Source organism: Lathamus discolor, chromosome 9 (assembly GCF_037157495.1).
Source record: "Lathamus discolor isolate bLatDis1 chromosome 9, bLatDis1.hap1, whole genome shotgun sequence".
Classification (NCBI taxonomy): Eukaryota; Metazoa; Chordata; class Aves; order Psittaciformes; family Psittacidae; genus Lathamus; species Lathamus discolor.
The window spans coordinates 4,284,438-4,308,244 of NC_088892.1; the positions used below are offsets into that span (position 1 = coordinate 4,284,438).

A 23,807-nucleotide genomic window follows, 5' to 3' on the forward strand; every position below is an offset into this window, starting at 1 on the left:
CAATTAACTGAAGTTCTCACAAACAGTTCAGGAAACTATTAATTGAAAAGGATCAGTGAAAAGGACTGTAAGTAACCGGTGTAATCAGAGGGCTGTAGAGCAGTTCAAAGACTGGAATTTCAGGAATGCACGGGGCAATGTCTTAGGAGGAATGACTCACTCCAATTAATGAAGCAAATGGAGTTCCATCTACCTTCCTCCAAGGAAAGTTTTCAGGAAGCTTGAGTTTCTAACAAGTTAGTCTAAGCCAAGTCAGACGACATAGTGGCTGGAAGTCAGAGCTGCCAACACCTTCAAGTGTCCTGTGCATCCAGTTCAGAACCAGCAGGATCAACACAGATGAAGCAGTTTTACATCTGAAAACAAACTCACTGTACAATACTCTGTAATCAGCCTATCCTCTACAGCACTGGCAGCAAAATAATTAAAAATCATCTGCATTAATAAAGCTGCTAAATCAATTCTCTATTTAAAAGCAAGCTTGAAAATGTGAGACTGTGGCTCATAAGCCTCTCTAGAGGAAAGTGCCACAAATGATAGCAGCGTGTTAGAGAACTGAAGGATGGCAGAGTGACATAGACGGCAACATCACATCATTGTTTATATACAGACACATTAGAATGAGAAATGTTGGCACAATAACATAAAATCATGTTCTTGGTCCCGTGAAGACTTTTCGCTAGACAGTCTAATTCATAATTTCCAATATAATAAAAGTCTTGGAGTCTATCAGTCTTCAGATCTACTCTTCAAATGCCATTCTCCCACTTACCTCACCCGACTGCAAACAGTCTCCACTAGGTTCTGAAAATTCCAATGCTGTCACCTTCTCCTGGATCACACAGTACACACTCGTACTCTACACACTGATCTATAACACAACATGCTAGACAAATACAGCTACAGAGATAGTGCCCAATTAGATCTATTCGACTCCTTTTCCTCATGTAACATGAAACGCTCCCTAATGAATAACTGCACAGCTGGTCAGTGTCTAGAATTTCACATTGCTAATGCTAGAACTTCAGAAATAGCTTCAAGATTCTACAGCTTTACTTGTTTCAAAACACAGTTATTGTGCTTTTATCTCCAGAATCTGAGGAACAAATGCAGAGTACTCTTTTTTAAATAAAGCTCATTTTTCCAAGTATACTATAACTGAAGCAATGCACACCTCTCCTCCTTCTCCACCTGTAATAATTACAAAGGAAAGGGTAACTCATTTAAAACTTCCCAGTATTCATGGTCTATCTGACCCTTAACAATTCATGATGATTTTGTTGTACCCTGTTTATCCACTGTATATTCAAACATGCCAAGGTCTTCACTGTTAGAATCACAGAATGGTTTGGGTTGGAAGGGAACTTAAAAGCTCATCCAGTTCCAACCCCGTGCCACAGGCAGGGACACCTTCCACTACAGCAGCTTGCTCCAAGCCCCTGTGTCCAACCTGGCCTTGAACACTGCCAGGGATGGGGCAGCCACAGCTTCTCTGGGCAACCTGTGCCAGTGCCTCACCATCCTCACAGTGAAAAACTTCCTCCTAATAGCTAATCTAAATCTACCTTATTTCAGTTTAATTATTAATTAATTAAATTATTAATGAAGATACTTAGTATCAGGAATCCAAGGTCTTTAATTTCCCTGCAACAGACTGATTAGAGCACTGCAACCACTTGTTAATCTTTATTATTTTACAGGAGCTTTAAGAGCTTTCAAAACTGTAGCACTGTATTAAATCCATATTATATTTTCCTTCTATTCTTTGATTTTGTAGTTTAATTTTAAAACGCTTACATGTATGTAACAAGCAGCCCTTTTAATTTGCAACATTTCCACTATATTCACGAGGAATTATTTTCTTCTCTGAATCTACACTTCTATTTTACTGATTACATCAATGCTGAGAACCACCCGTTTTTCTAACTTCAGTATCATAGATCCTTTATTTCAAGCCTCTTTTAGCCATCATACATGCTGTGCAACAGTTTTTCATCTGTTCTGTTTTCTACTGTATACCTGAATGTCAACCCCTGTACTACCACCGCTGTCACAGTATTACATGACTTATATGAAAATGCTCTGGATTTACTTGCCTGTTGTATGCTGTCTCCGTTAACCATATGAGGTAGAAGTGGCACTTCATTCAGTATAGGTGTAGCTTCTAATGGAGGCGGCTGGTCGGCCATCATGTCTGAAAAGCATTCATTGACAACTGCTTAACCACCTGCCAAAACAGAGAGTGCCAGTGCTGGTTATGTCTTTGCCCTCCACCAAGTAATTAATTCTCTATTTTGCCTAACTTGGCAACAATATTTCAGAAGAACAACAAAGTAATGCCTTCAGGTTTTTATTTATTTATTTCCTTCTTCCACAAAACAAACACTTGCCCAGTCATATTAATCAAACCCTTTAATGACAGAGAACATTTGAAAACTCAATAGGAAAATATAATCAGAATTTAACATTCTACAACTCTCCCCCAAAAATGTTCATATAAACTGATTTCAGCTGTAGGCAAAACTTGCTATAAAATGCCCACTCTGAAAATCTTGTGTGAACTGACAGTCTTAAAAGCATGGAGGGGATCACATCATCTATCCAAGCTCTTCACAATGGAGTCTACCCATGTGGTCTGATACATTATCCTACTTCTCAAGCAGTGAATCAAAGCAACACGTATCCTACTTTAAAAATAATGCTCCTTAAATATGCATCATGCATATGCAACTTGACATGCCACGAGGGATGAAACAGGTATGTAAGTGAAGTAATTACACAGTAGCATAACTCACACTTATGCAGCACTTTCTTCCTCATTTTGTAGTTACAATTTCTAAATTGCCTGTACTCCAGAACTCCAAACTCCAACTGTACTCCAGTTTTAGGCCAAGTAATACACACACTGCACGCACATTTCAGTCTCTGTGATAATCAAAAAAGCCCCCAAACCATGCAATTTCCTTAATGTTGCAATATGTCGTCAATACAAAAGCCTGACACAGAAGAAATGAGGCTTAAGGCAACACAAGAGAGTAGAGTACTTTGTACAAGCGTCTTTGACTAAATGCAGAACTGCACATGGAAAAAGTGCTGCACAGCTTTGGGCTTCTAGTGAATAATGTGTAACTATATAAGTCAAAATGCAATCCAAATGTCAAAATACAACCCAAATGTTAGTGAATTTTCAGGGTATAGTTAATTCAGCATCCATAAAAAAACACAAGATAACAGGATACAGGAAATGCTGACATTTCCTTCTCCCTTCCCATTACCTCCTAAAAACCCATACAGAAGACAAAACGCACTTAGTATAGTCCATTTCATAAAAATAAAAATCATTCTCACCACTCAAATCTGTGCATGAATCAAGTCAGTCTACACACAACTGCCAAATCCCATTTCAGTTCTCTACAGCCAGGATGGAAATGACAATGTCTGGGGGAGCAGGGGAGACAGGAAAACTCCTGATTAATTTTGTGCTTACAGGACTGAGTCTTCAGCAGATTAGCAACAGTGGTAGAAATATCACAGCCCAACTGTTACAGTTTCTTCTGGTTTAACTCACATTGTTCTTGAAGGGTCTGTAATGAAAACTGCCTTCACAATGATTTTGCCTGTGCTTCCATTACAAGGGAGAGGCTGGCAGCATTCACCGGTAAAAACCACATTCCTTCTTGTTTGCAAAGGCATCTCAAAATAACTGATACAAATCACACAGCCACAAAATGCAGCACAACAAAATACCCAAGACTGCCAAAGAAACCAGGTCATTTTGCATACCAATTGTTCTCTGGGTCTGCTCCAGTTGCAATTTTAAGAGGCCAAATATGACTGCAACAGATCAAGGGCTAGAAACGACCTCCAAAGTTTAAATTTATACCAGGTTTATCCTAAATATACTTAACTACCTTAGCATGTTATTTGTTTCCTGAGTAATCTTCCATCGTATTTGTCAGATTTTGAATTACCTGTGCCAAAGAAACAAATTCATCTGATTGTATATAATGATTCCATTTAAAAATAACTGCATGGTAAAACTGCCAGTCAGGATGTTAACAGGGCAGAAGTTTCTTCCACTACACCTCTCCTATTTCTAGAGGTTTAGAGGTTAGATCTAAGTCTTAAGAGCTGTAACAGCAACTCAGTATACACAGGCAGACTGAAAATACTTTATATATGTGCACAGTCTCAATTTCTTTCATCTAAGAACCTCAAAGACAACAGAAATTAGCACTTAATAGAAAGGGGAAAACCCTTTACCAAAAGGCAAATATATGTGCATTGAAATACTCAACTCACCAAAATAACCAGCTGTAGAAAAATGTGTTCTGAAACAAGCCAAATACCACCTGCAATTTTAAATAAACAGTCAAAGTTTCTGTCCTCCTGTCCCACATTGGCTGAATATAATTCTCTGATGCTTCATCTATGCTGCTGAGCAGCAGTGCAGCCAAGGCAAATTGTAGAGCACAGCACCAACATCCACGTGGTTTTTAGACTCGTTCACCTACTACCTAATGACACAGCTAGTATTCAGGTTTACACCTACACACACATGTTCTACTTGCTTGGTGTTGTAACTTCCTACTTTTCAGAGGAAGGACTTAATACTTGAAGCATCAGCAAACAAGTGGTTTTTTATGCAGTTGATGACAACCTCCAAAAATAGCAAATACAGTTTCATGTCTTAGCAGGAATCTTCATCTGGTCAGAGAAAATAGAAGTACTCACATAAATGAAACCACTTCAATAATCCTTGGGCAGTTTCACCTCACTCAGACTGCTCACATTTTACTGCACAGCTGGGCTCAGATGGCTGCAAGTGGTAGAACACCAGCGGTGAAGAGGAACATCCCACTGCACACCAATAGATTTGCAAAACCCAAGTTCTGGCTTTAGAGCACAGCTTCATTCCTTGAAAACACATATAAAAGAGCAGCAAGAGACACTTCTGCTCTCAAATGTAGCACCTCTGCTGGTAAAGAAGCATCAGACTCAACTCCTCCCAAGTTTAATAAATAAAACTTTTCAAGAGAAAAAAAAGCACTCCGGCTGAGCATGTTATCAACAGGCTCGTGCTGCAGAAGTCTCCATTTCATTCAAGGAAGGAGATGGTATTTGGGTAAATAAAAAGAGAATTCCTGAAAAGTTATTACATACTCAACACAATTTCCTGAAAAACAAAACAAAGAGAGATCTATCTTGAAAAGCCATTACCCACACCCTCTTTACTGCTAGTCTAGAAGTCAGCCAGATGATTCCAAAGCAAAGGTAAAGGGCAACAGCTGCATGGTCAGAGAGGAGACTCAAGGGTCTTGAACCCACCTCCACCCACAGCTGCCACCGTACAAGTCCTACCAGTTCTCACAGCTCCCCTCAAATGCTGTCACTGACCTGAACCCTTGGGTTCACCACAAACGACATTAGCTTGGACAGGCAAATCCAGCTGGTGAGTTGTACATGGACCAAAAAGGAACAGCCTACCTGCAGGCAGAACTGTCTCAAAAAGCTTCTCAGGTCCCCTAAAGCTACTTTGCTCTATCAGACACTTCGTAACAGAGGCTAAGACTACTATATTCCACAGTCCGTTCTCAGCAGGTAGGTGTTGTAAGCTTATCATCGCTACCAACCAGCCAAGTGGTCAGGGCAAAAAAAAGACAAAAGTGTTTGCACTAAAAATCCACAGGCTGCACTGGCAAAGATGAACTAATACACAAAATTATAACTTCTAGACTAAAAAGAAACAAGAAATATCCCATCTGCAAGCATTAAAGACCAGGCAAATTCTGCAGTTTTCAGAGTTGCAAAGGAATATGAGAACTAGTGAATCACTATACATTAATTAACAGCAGAATTTGCAAAAGTAGCTTCTAGAGCTTTGTTACTGTGCACTGGAGGTTTTTGAGTATGGAATTAAATAGATTACTTTTTAGAAAGGTTACATTTTGCAAGGAAACTTCTGGCCTGATTCATTTCTTTGCAATGGTTTCTATTAGACAGCAGCTAAAGGTCATTCCCAAACCTTGTTTGAGCTGAAAGATGAACTCAGCCCATGCAGACATTGAAAAAAAAAAACCAAAAAGAAAAAAAAGAACTGGGACTACCCATCTCGGAAACAAACATTCTGAAGCACTCTTTTAGCAAAGCCGAAAGAAGTAATGGCAGGTATCACATTTCCAATTTAACAGAAATCAACACGGGAAATAGCTTGAGCTTTGGCCTTCTAAGATTATTTGTTCAAGACACACACATCTGAACAGCTGAAACAGTTTGCCACGTATTTCACAACATTAAAAAAAAAAAAATTAAACTAAATACAACCAGTCTGTATTTGAAAAATATAGCCCGAGAAGTGTTTCTGAGTAATTCAACACTGTGCTAGTGTAATATGGTTAATCATGTTAACCATATTAAAAGAAAGGCAATATTTTCCACTGACAGTCTCACACTACAAAGGCTTCTAAGAAAAACAGAAAATCTTAATGACTAGCCTTCCAGAAAACAATTACAGTACACAGCGGCTGTGCCTGACCTCACTTCCTGACATAGTAAAAAATGCCGAGACTCTGGAAGACTGAAACATTGGCCTTCCCTTTTCTTCAGCCCAAATTCTTCTCAACCAGTGCTGCAGTCATCCTGGACCTCGGCCAGCTCCAGAGGATCCGCACTGAGCTCTGTTCATTGATTCATGCCTACTCCCTGCTGAAGAGAAAGCTGGGCTCTCATTTGCATACAAAACAGCTATTATGCCCCTAGACAGAACTAGGGAAGCAAAGGCAGGTAAGTGAAGTCTCTCTGACACTAAGATCATCCTATCTTAAGTTTGGAAAATATGGATTTTCATGAGACATTTTAAAACTAAAATCTAAAATAGTGAAATAGTTTCAATCCAAAGTGAAATAAACAATTCTAGTACATGGGGGGAGTTACTAACAAATGTTTCTAGTGGCTTCAGTAAACAATGCTTACTCTGTTAGAAAGCCTCCTTTAACCATTTCATAGAATCACAGAATGGTTTGGGTTAGAAGGGACCTTAAAGCTCATCCAGTTCCAGCCCCCTGACAGGGGCAGGGCCACCTTCCACTAGAGCAGCTTGCTCCAAGCTCAGTCCAACCTGGCACTGAACACTGCCAGGGTTCCACAGCTTCTCTGGGCAACCAGTTCCATTGTCTCACCACCTTCACAGTGAAGGATTTCTTCCTAATACCTTATCTCAATCACTGCTCTGTCAGAGTAAAGTCATTCCCCCCTTTGTCCTGCCCCTACATGCCCTTGCCAAAATCCCCTTTCCAGATTTTCTTGTCAGCCTGTTTAGACACTGGAAGCTGCTCTAAGGTCTTCCTGGAGCCTTCTCTTCTGCAGTCTGTCATTGGAATTATAACTTTTAATCATACTAATAGAATATGAGATTATCTATTGTGCAAATGTGTACTAATATAATCTATTTAGCAAGGTCTGAAAATCCTGTTATCTCATATTAAAACGTTTTCCAAGTACATTAAAAATCTCTCTCCAGAAATATATCACACAGAATCTAATTTGGGGGGGGGGGACAGAAATGGATTAGCTTCATTTCACTGGCCAGACTAGAAGCTGAACTGGTTTCACAAATTGTAGAAAAAAAAAAAAGTTAATAAACCCACAAAGAAGCTATCACAAAGACTATTTTCATTATAGTAAGTGCTGGATTTAATATGGGAAAGTTCCTATTCCAAGGAGCTTAAGTGGAGACTTTATTTTTAAATACAGCATGCCTGAGTTGGAAAGAACAATGTGTCCGGGACCAGAGAGGAAGTCTGATGGAGAGTTAGAAATACAGCTCAGACTTCCTGATTTCTAGGTTCAGTGCCTTATGCAACCTTCCAGCCTGATCAGAAGTTTACATCTACTGCAGGAAGTAAACTAGTACTATACTGCTATTTATTAAAAGCAGTGTTGTAGAAAACCCTAAAGCTTCAATAATAAATTTTTGTATTACAGAATTACTTTACACACACTCTAACCTAACCTAACAAGTTACACTTGCATCGGTATTCTCTGAAGGTTGTTAAAAAGAACATCAGCAAACCCAAACAAAAGTCATCCCCAACCTCAGACTAAGGAATAGCCTCATCATAAAGATCAAACTTTATTAATGAATTCTGAAAACCCCTCACCCCTCTGATCTGACATTTATGCCCCACACAATTTTGAGGTAGGAAAGATTCTGGAAAAATGATACGAGTTACCCTCTACCACCCAAGTTTTTCAAATAAACAGTATTAACAAGGTGTTTAAGATATCATCCCAATCCTAAAATAGTTCTCCTCTGCCACAGGACCACACATGAGACATTCTAGGTGGACTGGTTTACCTTTAGCAAGATTAAGGGAACAAGAGACTTAATCAGATATAACAGAACCTCAGTTACAAGTTCAGCTCTGAAGAGAGACCACCACTGCTCCATAACAGTCATCTGTTCAAAACTCAATACATGTTTTGATTAAAATGCTGGGATTAATTTACGACACCCAAGTGAATCTGTCTGCACCATCTTGCAGGAAGTTTGGCTTCCAGCCAGAAGGGCACCAAAACTTTGATACTGAAAATATTCTTCACGACTTATCCAACAAACGTGCTCAAACATTTTTAATACTTACAGCTGTAAAGCCTGATTCATTTTGATCTAGATCTTGCAAGGACCTTGCGATTTTCACCTAGGTGAGGTCTGCGGCCCCAGCACAAAGAAACTCAACAAACCGCCCACCCAACTCCCCAGAAACACAGTTCAAGGTTTCCACACCCTGCACCAAGTGTTTTCTTCTAGAAATTCTTTTAAAATATTCTTCTGACATCTAAAAAGTGACAATTCCAAAAACATTTCTCTGTGTTTTCTGTTACTTAAATACTTATTCTAAAGCAGTGCTAATAGTTTCCAAGGTAAAATATAAGTGACCACAAGCCTTTTATCGCTGTCCAGACAGACCTTCTGCTCTCACAAAGACCACCTGTGGATCAAATACATCAGGCCAGGCACCAGAAAGACCTCTAGTACCTTCCTGAAAGCTGCAGAAAGTTGGAACACGGGACAAATGACACGGGGCGGGGGGGTGAAGTGTAAATGCTCTATAGGAGAGCAGGGACAGGATGTAGAAGCAACTAGCAAATTACAGAAGGACATATTTTTTCTAAAGACCATTTAATTAAGTATTAAAGCTCATCTCTCAGGGTACTGTCAGACCTGACTGCCCATAGAAATTCTCCCTGAAGGATTAAAAAGAGTGAGACGGAAAGCCCTCATATCACCAAAACACCGCTAAAAATGCAGAGAAACAGCAGACAACATACTAAGGCACTTGGGAACTCTGACCTAAGTGATAATATCAACTTTTATCCTCCCTTAGCAACGTGGATGAGGTTCCTGATGTGATTGTGCCAGGAAAGCAGTAAAAAAAAAGAATTGCTCCTCTCCACCCTCAAATAGAAACTACAGCAGCAACCGCCCATAGCACTGAAGAATTCTTTTCCAGCCTGAAACTACATCCTCCAGATTTGAGTGTTCTGTTCCATGGGGACAAAAAAGGCAAATGCACAGTCTTGAAGGGTAGTTAATGCTCACCACAGGGGGCTGTACACATCTTTCTAGTGACTGCAGAACTTCTTGCTGTTCTTCACGAGAGAAACTCAACTGTTAAAAACCATGACCTGCGAAGGAAGTGTCTGTCAAAGCCCAGGGTACATTAGGTTTGACTCGATTATAGCTGTTATTTAACAATATGCTCATCAGCACATTAGGGCCATGTCTGTCCTCTTAATTATCCCTTTATGAGGCCTGTAAAGTTTGCATTAACAGTTTCTATAACACAAACATGACATTACTTTTAGACAAATATTTTCCTTCATTGTTTTAGTTATTTTATGTCTTTACTTTTATTGCCAGAAAAGCAAATCGTATCCTAAGCACTTCTGTGCTGCTTCCAAAGAGAGCAGCCCCATAAACCAAAACCCAGTAGATCCTTTTGAAAGGTCCCATTCCTGCTTCTAGAAGTGTTCAAGAGAATTGAACACCTCAAAGGACTGAGCCCTTAAAGTGTTTCATTCTTATTTCAACTTCAAAAAAATAATAGGATTAAGAAATTTTCCAGCTGTCTCAATGTTATTAAAAAAAAAAAAAAAAAAAGAAAAATGTTAAATGCAAACCTGCTTCTTTCCACCAGCCAGGAAGATGACATGTTCTGGCACAAGCACTCATTTTAATGTCCTAAAGCTACATAAAGCATAACATTTTCACGCTTATATAGCTTTTAATGAATGCAATGAAACAATGTATTTATTTCAAACATTATTTTCTAAGTGTGAAACTGTGCCCCCTGAATTTCCAAACACTGTTCTGTTTTTTCAGTCAGGAAACCAGTTTATTTACACATTAACAACATACTACTGGAATTCTATGCCCAAACATCTATCTAAACCACTTACAAGCTGTGGAAGCACATACACCAAGGTTCATTGAAAAGTAATTCCAAAACCACTTCTGATCAGAGCCACAAGAAGTAGAGCACTGTGGAAATTAAAAAAACCTATAAAAATATGAGAAAGGAAAACCCTGCAAGAACAAAAGCAGTGACAGTGTTCTCACAGGACTCGGGCTGCAGTCATGAACTGTGGTAAAGAACAGCTGGAAAGCTCCAAGGGTACTTCTATGCAAATACTCTAGAAAGACAACACTACATTCTCAAGAGCACTGCTATGTACCTGAAAACATGTACTGGTGATATTGCAGTAACAGCCACAGAGGAATCTGAACTGGTCAGCAAAAAGGTAGCTGGAGTTTACACCTTTAAGTAATTACAGATCAGAACAGATGAAGCAAAATGTTTAAAACCATGCCAAGATTTACAAGATGAGAACTGCAAGTTTCTACAGGGAGCTACACATGTTCCAAGATTCTGATATTCAGGTTAAGCATCCGGAGAAGTAAGTACAGTTCTTCCCTATGGGACAAACTGGGTCTTGAAGTGTAACATAAGCTTGAAACCATGGTAACTTCCTCTCAAAAGAAGCAAGTTCTGCCCATTTTTTTAAACCAACCTCCTTCAATTCCAGGGGAAAAAGTTCTGTTTTGAAGACTAGGAGCAATCCAAAGACATAGCTACTGTATCTGCAGACAACTCCACTGCAACACAAACAAATACTCCATAGCACCTTGCTCATATGAGTTTCCTCCTTACATGGAGAAGAAAACCTGGTTCATCGCAAGGAATAAATATCTAAGTATTTTTAAAAGCTTTTCTTAGAACCTTCAAGTACAAGCTGGCTGAGGACCTGCCAGCAAAGCGCACATTTAAGTGCAAATTCAAGTGCACCCTGTGCCTGGCTGAGCTACTTTGCCCTACGTGATGTATTTCCACCAAACGTGGCACACAACGCAGCCAACCACACCTCCTGGGATTATGCCAGGGAAGCCCTAAAACTCCGACCTTTTTAGAGCCAGATCTGGGTAACATCTGACCTAAATTAAACTGGAGAGTGTTATGGGATGTCAGACACATGCACAAAGTTGGTACAGCTGGCATGATACAATCAAGATGCGATTCAAGAGTTATTTTCCAAATGCCTGCACTCCAAATCTTGAACAATAGTTTATTTACTTTAAACTTGACCCTGAGAGAGAGCAATCACCCATATTATTAAAACCAACAGTAATAATGTTATTTCCAGGAAAGGGTGCCTACCACAAGACCAGTCAGTTGTCATATGCAACACAACAGAAGTAAAATCAGGACCTCACCAGACTAATACAAGGAGGTATTAGGCTTCCTTAGGCACTAAAGAAAGGAAAGTCTGATTTTCCACTAGCTCAGACTCAACCTGCTTCTGCAGATCAATAGTGCGCTTGATGTACCCCATCAACGTACAGACACAAACAAGCTTTTAATTTAAGAACTCTCTCATAAAACATGACGTCAAAAACAAGCATAAAAAATACAGGGAAAGCAAAGGATTTCTTCAAGCTGTAAGAGATTATGCAAACTTCAAGCAAGGAAGAATTATTTTGATATACAAACTTAAGACTGTTTTCTTTGCGCAACATGAGAAGAGGTTCAAGCTGTAATGCTTTAGCTGCCCAGCGGATCAAATTAGTCTAGTTAAAACAGGTTATACTTAAACCAAGAGCTAAAACACACCAATAAATTACTTAAATTACCACATCTGAGCAGTCTCATGGTAACAGACCACGTGCATTTTTTTAGTTCATGGAAAATGCAAGGGAAAAAGCAAGTATGAGATCATACACATGCAGTTTAAGCAAGCACACTTCACCCGGCATTTGTGACAGGCCAGGAACACACATGTAACCATTTATCACAGTTCAGCTGATGCAGAGCACACACTAGAGTAATTTGCTTCTATATCTGAACTTTAAGTATTTATTGGTAAATCAGTTAACCCGCTACATGCCTGGGGATGTAAACACATCTTAACATAAGAGCATAAGTGGAAATTATGAGTTTTGAAGAATGTAAGGGTGATAATTATATGTGTTTTTATAAAGATCCTCTTTTAAGAAATCAAGGCATTAAAAACCAAAATGACAGTTTACAACATATCAAAAAGCTGTTTACAGAGCATCTTCCAAAACTGAACAGTTCTTCTAAATAATCATCCTCCCCGACATTTTGAAACAGACAAAAATCTATGCACTGGTAAACAGGTTAATCCTTCTGATGAAAACAGTTATTCTGCTCAATACTAATATGTACCATCTTACAAGTACTTAGAGAGTACTACAGACCCTTGCATCCTGACAAACATTAAAGGCTGCCTTTACTCCTTCAACTATTGTATGACGAACCCGAGGTTATACATTACTGGTACTGATCTTCACTAGTTTAGAACACTAATACTTCATACAGAACTGAAAGCTACTGATGCTATCAATGTTGAAGCTATTTAATAAAGAGCATTAAACAGCAGATAAAAACACTTCGTCTAATTTTATAAACCTGCATTTAACATGGCTAAACAATTTCCCTCCCAATATACCTATGCAACTCCAGGAGAATATAACATGCTTACCATTTAGATTTCTTACAGAAATAAAAATAAGTGCTGACCAAACTTTTCTCCCAAAGACTCATTTTGTATTTACTTATGTATTTTCATACCATATTCTGTTCTACAACCATGAGCTACCATTCAGTTCCTTACTTGATTTCTTCTGTTGTGTTATACAGTTGTGAACCAAACATGAAAGGGCGTGGGTTAAACTGCTCTTCACAAAGTTGAAACTAGTGTGTTACACTTGAATTTTGGTGCGTATTCACAACATGAAAACTATTTCTTCATTACAGGGGACCTAACTTCAGGAAAAATATAGTCCCATCATAGAAAAAAAAAAAATCTGCTTGGATGCCTTTCAATTCAATAAGCAGCACATTAGCTGTGATGCAATGAAAAACCGCAATCCCATCCCCTAACACAGCTGATGAGTGATTGCTTTCTGCAAGGCAGCAGCCACATCAGGCTAAAGAACACACTGCTGTAAGCTATATGCAGCCAACATCACAAACCCAGTGATCAAAACCTTGTCAAAGGACAGGGTTAATTAATAACTATGTAATAGTTGTGTAGTATCAATGCATACTCATTTTGAGCAGTATTAGCAACTGCTCTTTTCTAATCCACAGCCAGATAGTGAAACACAAATTCAAATATACGAATAAACTAGACAGACAGACCTCCACCAGCACAGCAGGTGGTTCTACACCTGAATGTTCTGATTGAGGAAAAGCCTGACAACGGTCTTCAGGACATGCTCACATCAACCCTTCAAAAGAATGAAAACAACTACTTTGTGTCTTTATGTCAAAAAGATGATTTCTGGTTCACAAATACTTTATAATGCATCTGCTTATTCTTCTCCCATGTAAAACACACTATTGTAGCCAACAGCTTCTAAAACTCATCTTTACTTTGGGCTACTTGTATTTTTAAGAATGCAACTGCTGTGGTTTCATGATGGTCTCGTGTATCAAAAGAATTCAGAGGAATCTTTATTTAAAAAAATAACGTTGGAGAATTCTTGCTCTCACAAGTGCCATACTGTGACAGTATTTTCTGAGAGATTTCTTTCTGCTTTTCAAGCTGGTCAGTTCCATGACCTGGTAAGTTCAATGACTGAGGAACTCAATCCCATGAGCTCCAACTAAAAACAATCTGAGTGAGGCCACCTAGCTGGTCACTTAATCAATACTCTGCCACCCACTTGAACTGTTTTCTATGCAGGAAACGCATTTCGCTAAAAACAGAATCTACTTTCTTCATCCAAAGGCCAATTACGCAAGTCTCCAAGAGAAAACTTCAGCTAAGGGGGTGGAGGGAAGAGAAACAGAACAAGTAGCATGAAAATAGAGATACGGTTGCTACCTTACAAAGTCAGTAACGTTTATGTGGAAACACAGAACCTCTTCTTAGCTCAATAACTCAATCTGTTCTTCCTCCCCTTGAATTACCAAAAATTTCTTCCAGGAAAAAAGAATAAGAGTCTTAAGTTTAGAAATCTGTCATACCTTTACATTATTTCACCTTACAGTGTTACGAAGAGACTTAACAAGAAAAAAATACTTCACAAAATCTGGAAGAACAGTAAGTTATGTGTAATTACCGTTGATACTCTCTTGACTTGAATGTGCTCCTGTTGATAAATCTTACACGGTCAGTGCCTGCTGTAGTATGAGCAATGTGCTGTACCGTCCCTCAGTCTTCTTCCTGCAGACAAGACAAAAGTAATAGTAATTTTCTTTTTAGTGACTTGGCAAGCATAAAGTCTGGAAAAGAAGGTGCAAAAAACAACCTACACTCAGAAAAACAGCAAGAGAGACATCAGAGAAGAGCCAATGATTAACTCCACTAGAATCAGCAAATAAACCTCAAGGAAGACTCCACTGGGAAATGACCAGAAGACCTCACACAGCCTTCTAGTGTTCATTCAGTATGTACAGAAGGCAAAACCTGACAACTGGGGAAACACTGCACATGCATTTAATGCACCTAATACCAGCAAAAGACACTCTGTTGCTTAAGCTATGATCTAATTAGTGAAAGGTAACTTGAACACTGCAGATGGCTCCCGTACGAAGCCCATTCTGTGGGTATTAAGTGTTTCTACATACTTATCTACTCAGTGCTCAGTTCCTCTATAGACAACAAATTTAAATCATCACACACATATTTTTCCTTTGATAAGGTTAATAAAAAAAGACATAAATTGTACAATATGGAAAATAAAATCGGTTTACTGTTACGGGGCAGCACACCTTCTTTCTAGAAACTGCTTCACCACCAGGAGAAGGCAATGAACAGCCTCCGTAGTCACTGAAGCCATTTAAGATGTTATATTTAATAATGTAAAAATCATCACCTTGCTCAAGCTACTATATCCAGAACAAAACTGCAATTCCTTAGTGATTCGTATATTGAGGATTACAAATTGCACAGTTTCAGTTCTCCAAATTCAGCAAGACTTTATAAATATTAGCCAATCCTCAATATAGTTTTTCTAAAGGTAAGGCACAGGCAGGTATGTTCTGCAGTTTTTGCTGGAACACTCCAAGAAATCCCTGCCCTGTAGCTCACTGAGGTAATTTAGTGACTGAGCTGGCTGACTTTGCACGGAGCCAGCTAGCAGAAGCTCACAGCTTCCTCCTGCAAACACAGCACATCCATTGTTATTTTCCTCAGAAAGGTGATACTATCTTGAAGTTGCAGATGTTTCTGAAGTCACAGCCTAATAAACGTTCCTTAACTACTTTTAATAAGACATAGGTGAAGATAGTATAAAGCATCAGGCCCCAACACTGGAAAAGTGAATCTTGAGTAAACGGAGACATTTTTTACACCAATCAAGATACTGGGAACAGCAGCAGATTTACATTAAGATTGAAACAGACTAAGGGCTCTGAGCCAGCGGTCTGTCTTTGCTGGTCAATACACAAAAAGGATTGTGTTAGCACCACTGAAAGAATAAATTATCGCTGCTTTTACAATAAGCTCTTCAAGAATGCAATAAAGAGTTCAGTGTGTGCTCCTCACTCAGGAATCCAAAACTTTTCAGTTAAGGTCTGGATTGCAGCAGAGATAACAGCTGAAAACTAACCATCTTGACCTTGGTAAGCTTCATGACAACTTGGTAAAAACAGGTGAAAAAAAAAAAGAGAAAAGGTTACTTCTGAAATTCACCAGCCTCAAAACCAGAACAAAGAGCAACCACAATTTTAAAAACTGATAGCTCAGGCCCAACCATTTTGAGATAAAGAAAAACTAGAAATGAGAAACATAATTGTTTTCCTAAACTCTCTTGACTGTTGCAGTATTACTAACATTAAGGCTTTCTCATCTGCTTTCAGAGATAAATTCAAAATTCTTCTCTGATAAAATGAAATGTTGATAGGAAATTAAGAAAACATGTAACTAGGGAAGGCATTCTTACAATATTTCGTATCAGCTTATGACTTTGATGCAGAATATTGTAAGAATGTGCTTCCCAGTTGTCTACTTTCTTAAGAGTTACAGCCATACTCCTACAGTTTGACAAGAAGCCTTCCAAGTTAGGGAAGTAGCAGGTTATCAAATCAAAGTGTCAGTTTCAGTCTTCCAAGCTTACAACATGTATTTTAATCTGCTTGAAATTCACCCAAAGGGATTCCAAATCCTTTTTCAACAATGGGTATACAAATAGGCGCACAAATACACACACAGAACCACCCAAACATAGCACTCCTGGGGGTGTTTCGCCAAGGCCAGGCTCCCGTGAGCAGAATGCTGGAATTTTTACTGTTTGCATGGTACATACAAAATCTTGAGTTTTAAGGACTCACCAAACCTTTCCTAAGAATAAACATACAAGATGAAAGATAGTTTGCATAAGTGTAACAACCCAGGCAGTCAATACGATGCAGACGACAGCCTCCAAAAAAACTCAAACAGAAAACCATTAGGAGTGTTATATAGAACACTTAGAGTCAACTTTGTTGTAAATTTGGTTTCAGTACAACATCAAAGAAAGATGCAGTTTGTGATCAAGGATTATGACAGGAAATGCATTTGTGTAGACAAAGTTATCTTTATTCTCTCTAAAGGTGAATACCCTAGGAGTTATTGTTTTGAACTATTCTGACATCCAGTTTCTCAAAACCATTGGCAAGTAAAAACATTGTAGTAAAATTAACTACCCAATTTTACAAACTAAAATTAAGCCAGCCTAATATAATAGGAATGAACACAGCCTGCAATATGCATCTGTGCAGATACAAAGCCCAAGTAGTTGAAGTTATTCCATTTTGTTGTCAAAGTGGCTGCTTAATTCCAGGCCAAGTTTTTCAAAAACTTGCTGCAACAATACCGAGCCTACAACTGAGTGAACAACTTGTAATAGCTTGCTCCAGGAGACGTTTAAGACGGTCAATACAAGTCCCATTTATTCACAGGCTGCTGTGAATCACAAACTAAGATCCAGGATACCAATGAACACAAAATAGATTGCTTTCAACTCAGCTGGACAGAATATTGGATTTATTCGATCCTAGCAAAGAACAAATTCTTCCCAGTCAACAACAGCATTCCAAAACTTTCAGAGATTTGAAACACAGGAAGGTAAAAAGACCTAGACGAGAGGACAGTGTAAGAGCTGGCTGGTTTTTAACATGCATCATCACACACACAGAGCCTTGAGAAAGTCGACATAGTTCCTATTTTAGCACCTTATCCTTTTTCACATACAAATTACATAAAACAAGGAAAGGAATGCAAGTGTGGGAAGTAACTCGGGTTTTGCTTCTTACTCACAAAGATACTGAACAAAAAACAAAGTACTTTCTTCTCCACTGGATATTAACTCCAAGGTCAATTTATTGGCTTAAAATACAGAGGATGCTTCCCTGGTTAAAATGCTAATCTGAGTCTCAGGAAATCTAGATTCAATTCCCTGCCTCACCACATACTTCCTGTGTGACCTTGGGCCATAAATATTTCGGTGCCTCAGTCTTTCCATCTGTGACTGAGATAGTATTTCCCTATTGAACCCAGTGTTGTAAAGATAAATACATGAGAAGAACATTAGGAACTGCAGACCATAGGCATACACATACCAAGATACTGAAGAACTTATCTGCAGCAATACCCTGTGTCAATATTCACAATGAGGCATCAGGTAAAGCATGGAAAGTCTGCCCATGTTAAAATCCTAGCTACCACAGGACAGAAAAGACTGAATGTTCAAAGAGATCTGAAGACTGCATACAAACTGAAACCTCACTTAGAAAAATATATTATCTTTACCAAAAACTTCCACTGCTCCAACAAGAAGCTGGCGCAGCAAGTTTTATACAGAAACAGAACTGAGGAACCAGCTGAGGGCAAGCTGCTATGGGAAGCAAATACACCTGCCAGCAATGCATTATTACCCTGCTTCCCGAGATTACCGAGATGTGCTGCGCTTGAAGGGCCTCAAATAAGAGGTAGCAGAGGGGCTGCGAATCCCTGGAGACTCCCACCCAGCCCTCCCTAGGAAAGCCAGAGCACGTAGCCGAAGTCAAGAGCCTTTTGTCAGAGGCAGTAAATGGGATTGCGCTGAAAAGCGGTCACAGTAGGGTCCCCACCTTTGCTGCTGCCCCAAGGCAGAGGGGGACAAAGCAGAATGGGGGAGGGTAAGAAATGATCGCCACCCAAACAGTAGATGACAGGACTGACCTCCCCCTGCCCCGACCCCAGGAGGAGCTGGGGGAGGTGTCTCGTACTCGAGCTGCTGATCAGCCAAGGGGAACAACTACAAGGCTACGTGGCATTTGCAGGCAGCAGCTCCGGCTGCCGAGGAGGGAGAGCGGGGGGGGGGGGGGGCGAGGGAGAAGCTGCAGAGGGGGGGTTGAATGACTTAAGATCTCACCCCCTCACTCTCCCCAAAGAAACAGAAGGGAAAGCAGAGAACGGGGAAAGACAGAGGCTAATAATTAGTACGCTGGGAGAAGAGCGGGAACGGGCGTACGGCAAAGCGAGCCCGGGAGCTCGCTGGCATTAACCCCATACGAGGAAGCACGGCGGGGCCCGCCAGATCACCGCAGGGACACCCCCGCCCTGCGAGCGGGACCGCCGCGATCCCGGCTCCGGGACCCTCCGCCTCCCCGACCCCGTGCCGCCGAGGCGGCTCTGTCCCGTTAGAAGCTGTCTGTGTGTCCCCTCCCTCCGGGGCACCGACCTCAGCACCCCCAGGTCCCCCTGAGCAGATCCCCCCAGGTCCGTAGGGCAGCCCACCCCGCACAGCCTTCCCCCTCCTGCCCGGCTCCCCTTTCGCCCTGCCTCCCCGTGTCCTGCCCCATGCGCCAAGTCCCCCCCCCCAAAAAAACCCTAACCCATCCCCGGGGTCCCGCTTCTCCTCTCTATCGCCCCACACCGCGGAACCCCCCGCCTCTCCCCTACGGCCCCGTCCCCCCCATCCCCGGGCCGCCGTCCAGCACCCCACCGCCTCAGACGGGCCGGCACCCCGCCGCCTGTCTTCCACCCCGCCTCGCCTCGGCGGGCTCTGCTCCGCTCCCGCCGGCGGGTCGAGCCGGCCGCCAGCTCCTGGCACTGCCCACCGCGCCTTGGGTGGGGAGCGCCGCTCTCCCCCGGCCCGGCCCCGCCGCCCGCTCTCTGCCGCCTGCCCCGCGGGGAGGGGGCCGCAGAGGAAGCCCCCGGGAGCTGGCCCCGTTGCGGGCCGAGCCGCGGCGGCCCCGCAGCAGCACTGACCGTGCGCGGCGCCGCAAGCCCTGCCTCAGCCCCGGCGCTGCCGACCGCCAACCGACCGTTCCGCCATGATGGAATGCGGGCACTGCGCCTGCGCCGCCGCCGCCGCCGCCGGCCGGGGGCGGGCGGGCGCGCCAACCACAGGCCGGGATGATCTTCGTCTTCATCCACCCTCTCCCGCGTAAAGAGAGGCGGGGGGGCGGCGGGCGAGCCCGCAGGTGGCTGGGGCAGCCCGGCCGGGCGGCAGAGCGGGTGCTCTGAGCGGGGAGGACGGGGATGTGGCTCATCGTGACGGAGGTGGCACGGAGTGTAGACAGAGGTGCGACGGTGGCCGGAGTGGGAAGCCGGCCTGCACCCACTGTCTCGCCACGGAGGAAGCCTGGGCCGCGACCCCTGAGGTCTGCGGGCCGTGCGCCGGGGTGGTGGCTCCTGGCCGCGGGTGTCCTGCCTGGGCTCTGCTCGTCCCCCCAGGGCACAGCAGCGCAGTGGGTCGCTCGGGCTGTGAGACAGGAACGGGTGCCCGACTGTGGCCGGGGGGTCTGCAGGCTCTGTTGCCCCATTGTGCCAAACCAGGGCAAGCCTGGTGTTCTGTGCATTGAACACAGTCAGTTCCTCCGCTGCAGCTGAGGGGGGATAGATGGGTCACAAAGACAACACCCCCAGACTCTAATCCTGTGCGATTATATAGAAAGCATTAATGCTGATGACCGTAAGAAGTGAGGGGTATTACACCAATGGTTTATGTGGAAAGCCAAGAGGAAGGCAAGATGTCACTAGCTTGTCAAAACACAGAACTGGGCATCCTGACATGCAGCTCTGCTGTCCACAGCCACTCTTGCCCATCTCTGGACCACCCTGAGCCCTCAGCAGCACCAAACCTAGCTTTAAAAGGATGGAGGGCAGAGGCTGATAAACACGGCATGAGCTGAAGAGCCCCCCTGGCACATCCATTTTCTCTGGCAATTAATACAGCAATAAATTTTGTGCTTTTCAGCTTATTTCCACTGCATGGTTTGCACCAAAGCATTCTGTTAGTGTGTTTTAAGTGAGCTTTGAGGCACATGTTTTTTAAGGTGATTTAAGGGGTATTTGGCGTGCAGCATGGAAGTCAGCTTCAGCGGGGATACAGAATGAATGTGACAGCTGTGCTCTTACCCAAGCTCCACTGGAACAGCAGTTAAAAAGAAAAAGGTCAAACTCAACACATACATGCAAGCTAGACAATATACATATAAAGGAACTAACCTATTAAAATGAATGGCCACAGGTTTACCCTGCATTGATCTTAGGTATACTTTTTAATGAATGTAGGAAATTTTATAATGAATAGAAGAAATTGTTCCTTTCTGGGAGAGAATTTCTCCCTGGAGACGAGTGGAAGGGGTTGATTTGCCATACTGAACAACCTATGCTAAACAGGACTAAAATAAATTCCCATCCATCTTTTGAAATAAGGAAGCAGTGTTAAGGAAGGCTGGAGGTGGTGGTGTCTGCTGAATTTCTAGGCGACTAATAGCTTACCTTATTAAATAAATGCCACAAAACCACTCCGTGTAACTTTACAATTAATTTTACTCTTATTGGCCTACCAAATGATGAATATGTTCTCTGCAAATTGATAGCAAAGAGAGAAAAACCAGATGCAATCATCCTCGGATTGTGTGTTCAGTACTAGCTGAAGTGTTGTCCCTTTTTGCTCGCCTATAAAATAGATTGAAATCTTCAGAAAAGGATTTAGAGGAAAAAATAAGCTGCTCCTCTGTTTTGAGTCGTGTCGTGCTTTTGTCACTAATACTTAGCTCTTCATTTCACTGACCATTCCAAAATGAAATTCTTTGCTTCCAGCTCAGATTTAAGGCTTGTGACCTCTTCAGAAAAGTTAGACGACAAGACCAGCACGAGACTCAGGGAATGCAGACCTGCTTTCTGCATTGTTGTGCTCTAGAAACAAAAGGTTGGTTAGTAAGTTCACCTTTGAGAGAATTCCTGGAATCTTCAGCACTCTATCTCAGGAATCTTATAACTCCACAGGCTCTAACTAATCTGCAGCGAAGCATATCTAGTGCCCTGGGGATTTCATTTCTGAAGTGAAATATTTGTACTTAATTTTTGGGAGATCGTCTGAAAGAGACCCATCAGATTGTGATTTGGAAATTTGAAATACATTGCATTAAATGAATGTTGCTGCTGACTGGAGCAACTCAAGGACTATTTTGACTTCGTAGGCTCGGTGTTTATTCATTGCCAACTAAACCTTAAAAGTTATGACTAGTGATATTGTGTGATATATGAAGGTCTGATTCCCCATCACAAGCGTACTGTGATATCCCGAATAAAGAAGGTCACTGGGGGGGAATGCTGAGCATTCTTTGCACTGAAGGCTATTAGACCTCCCAGCTTTGATAATTACAGGAATTCTTTTGTAGGTAATAATGGAATATTTTAACATTCCGAAAAATCCTTTTTCTTTCCCTCCAGCCTTTGATGAAATAATTCTTTTCCCCTTTAATTTTACACTTTAAATATACTTTATGTCCTAGCAAGGTGTTCAGTGGTAATTCTAGCAAACATGTCTGATGGAAAAGCTTAGAGTTCTAACCAGCTGCTAGTGAGACTTAGGATGAAAGATCTAAAACCTGCCCACATTCCACAAGCTCCAGGGCTCCTTTATAACCGAAATTGCTTCAAGTACGAGAACCATTCCCACACACTGGAAAATAAAAGACCGAATGTTTGCAGCTTACATTCTACATTTGGATTTCTGTGGAATGACAGTAAGGGAAAGGGTTTTTTCAGCTGAAACTGGAAACTATATAGGCAGTCAGTGAGGCTGAAGGCACACAGGCGGCTGCTCCAGATAGCAGAGCTGCTCAGAAGCAGCATTTGGTGTGAGCAGCAAAGTGATCAAACTGCCTGGAAAAAAAGCCCCCATCAGATGGGTCAGAAGTTACAGAACAACATGGAACAAGTCCAAGGGGAGCTTCAACTGTATTTTGAAATTCCTGGAGAGCCACAGGGACTGTTCAAGGACAGTGGTGATGCTGGTTCCACAAACGAAAGCAGTCAATGCTCATCCTGAATGGCTGGGTTAGAAAAACTTGATTTTGAGGAAATGGTTGCCCAGACTGTCCTTTCAGTCTAGAGAGGAAGAGGGTAGAGAGGCACACACACCAGTGTCACACACAGGGGCACGGGTGGACCCAGGCCTGGGAAGAAGGAATTAAAAATAGCAGAATGTAAGTTCAGAGAACATTCTGAGAAAGGAAAAGGAAAGAGAAAAGAAACAGCCAAAATGGGAAATGGAAATGAGTCAGGAGGGAGAAAAAAGAGTACAAATGGGAAGAAATCTGGGCTTATAAAGGAAGGGCAGTCTCTGGAATGGAAAAGGAGAGTTAAGGAGGGTCTGTCTTAACAAAACAATGGCAAGAAGCAGTGCCAAGAACATGGTAATTTCTCCATTAAAAATTTCTGAATTATAATTTCTGGTTCTTTTTTTGGTTGCTAATTTGACTGCTCTGGGTTAATAAAAATAAAGTGTGTGTGTGGGGAAATGTTAAAGAAATTGAGAAGAAAAGCCTTTTACAAGAAAGACAAGAAAAGAGAGATAAGAGGACTATCACTATTACGTCATATTTCAATTGGAACATGGGTAAGGGAGGTTGCTTGAAAGGCTTGAATAACAAAAACCTGCTGCTTACAGTTGGACACAGTAAATACCTGGATGCACAAACCCCCTTCCAAACCAACAGCCCGCTTACAATGATTAGCAGCTGCTCTGGTTTCTAGTTCCAGCTCATAATAAAAACATTTTATTTTCCATACTTGCATAGCAATAATAATGACGATTATGGTTATTTTAACTAATGTCTAGCGGAGCTCCCATCTGTTGAATTGTTAGGACCTGCAGACAAGGTCTTGGAACATATTCACTTCATTTTCTGTTTTTATATACAAAATAAGATTGTGTACACTTCAGGAGGGATTGAGGCAAGGCAACCCAGCAAACAAACTTGTATCAAACAGCACTTTGTTGGAAGTGTATGTTC

General features: G+C 41.6%; 1 protein-coding gene across 4 annotated transcripts in view; it reads right to left on the reverse strand.

Moving 5' to 3' along the window:
* LOC136019230 (fibronectin type-III domain-containing protein 3a-like) overlaps nucleotides 1-19,870 on the reverse strand; it is a 46,286-nt gene extending 26,416 nt beyond the window's left edge. The window contains exons 1-4 of one of the 4 annotated variants that reach the window (XM_065689158.1): nucleotides 19,765-19,870; nucleotides 14,651-14,754; nucleotides 3,349-3,438; nucleotides 2,097-2,227 (exon numbers count right to left, since the gene is read on the reverse strand). In XM_065689158.1, the coding sequence (XP_065545230.1) occupies nucleotides 2,097-2,192 (96 nt within the window). In that variant the 5' untranslated portion in view covers nucleotides 2,193-2,227; nucleotides 3,349-3,438; nucleotides 14,651-14,754; nucleotides 19,765-19,870. Of the gene's footprint in view, nucleotides 1-2,096; nucleotides 2,228-3,348; nucleotides 3,439-14,650; nucleotides 14,755-19,498; nucleotides 19,577-19,764 lie in introns of those variants that run through there. The other 3 variants (XM_065689159.1, XM_065689156.1, XM_065689157.1) reach the window with 3 other exon arrangements.
* Between the last annotated feature and the right edge of the window lie 3,937 nt (nucleotides 19,871-23,807).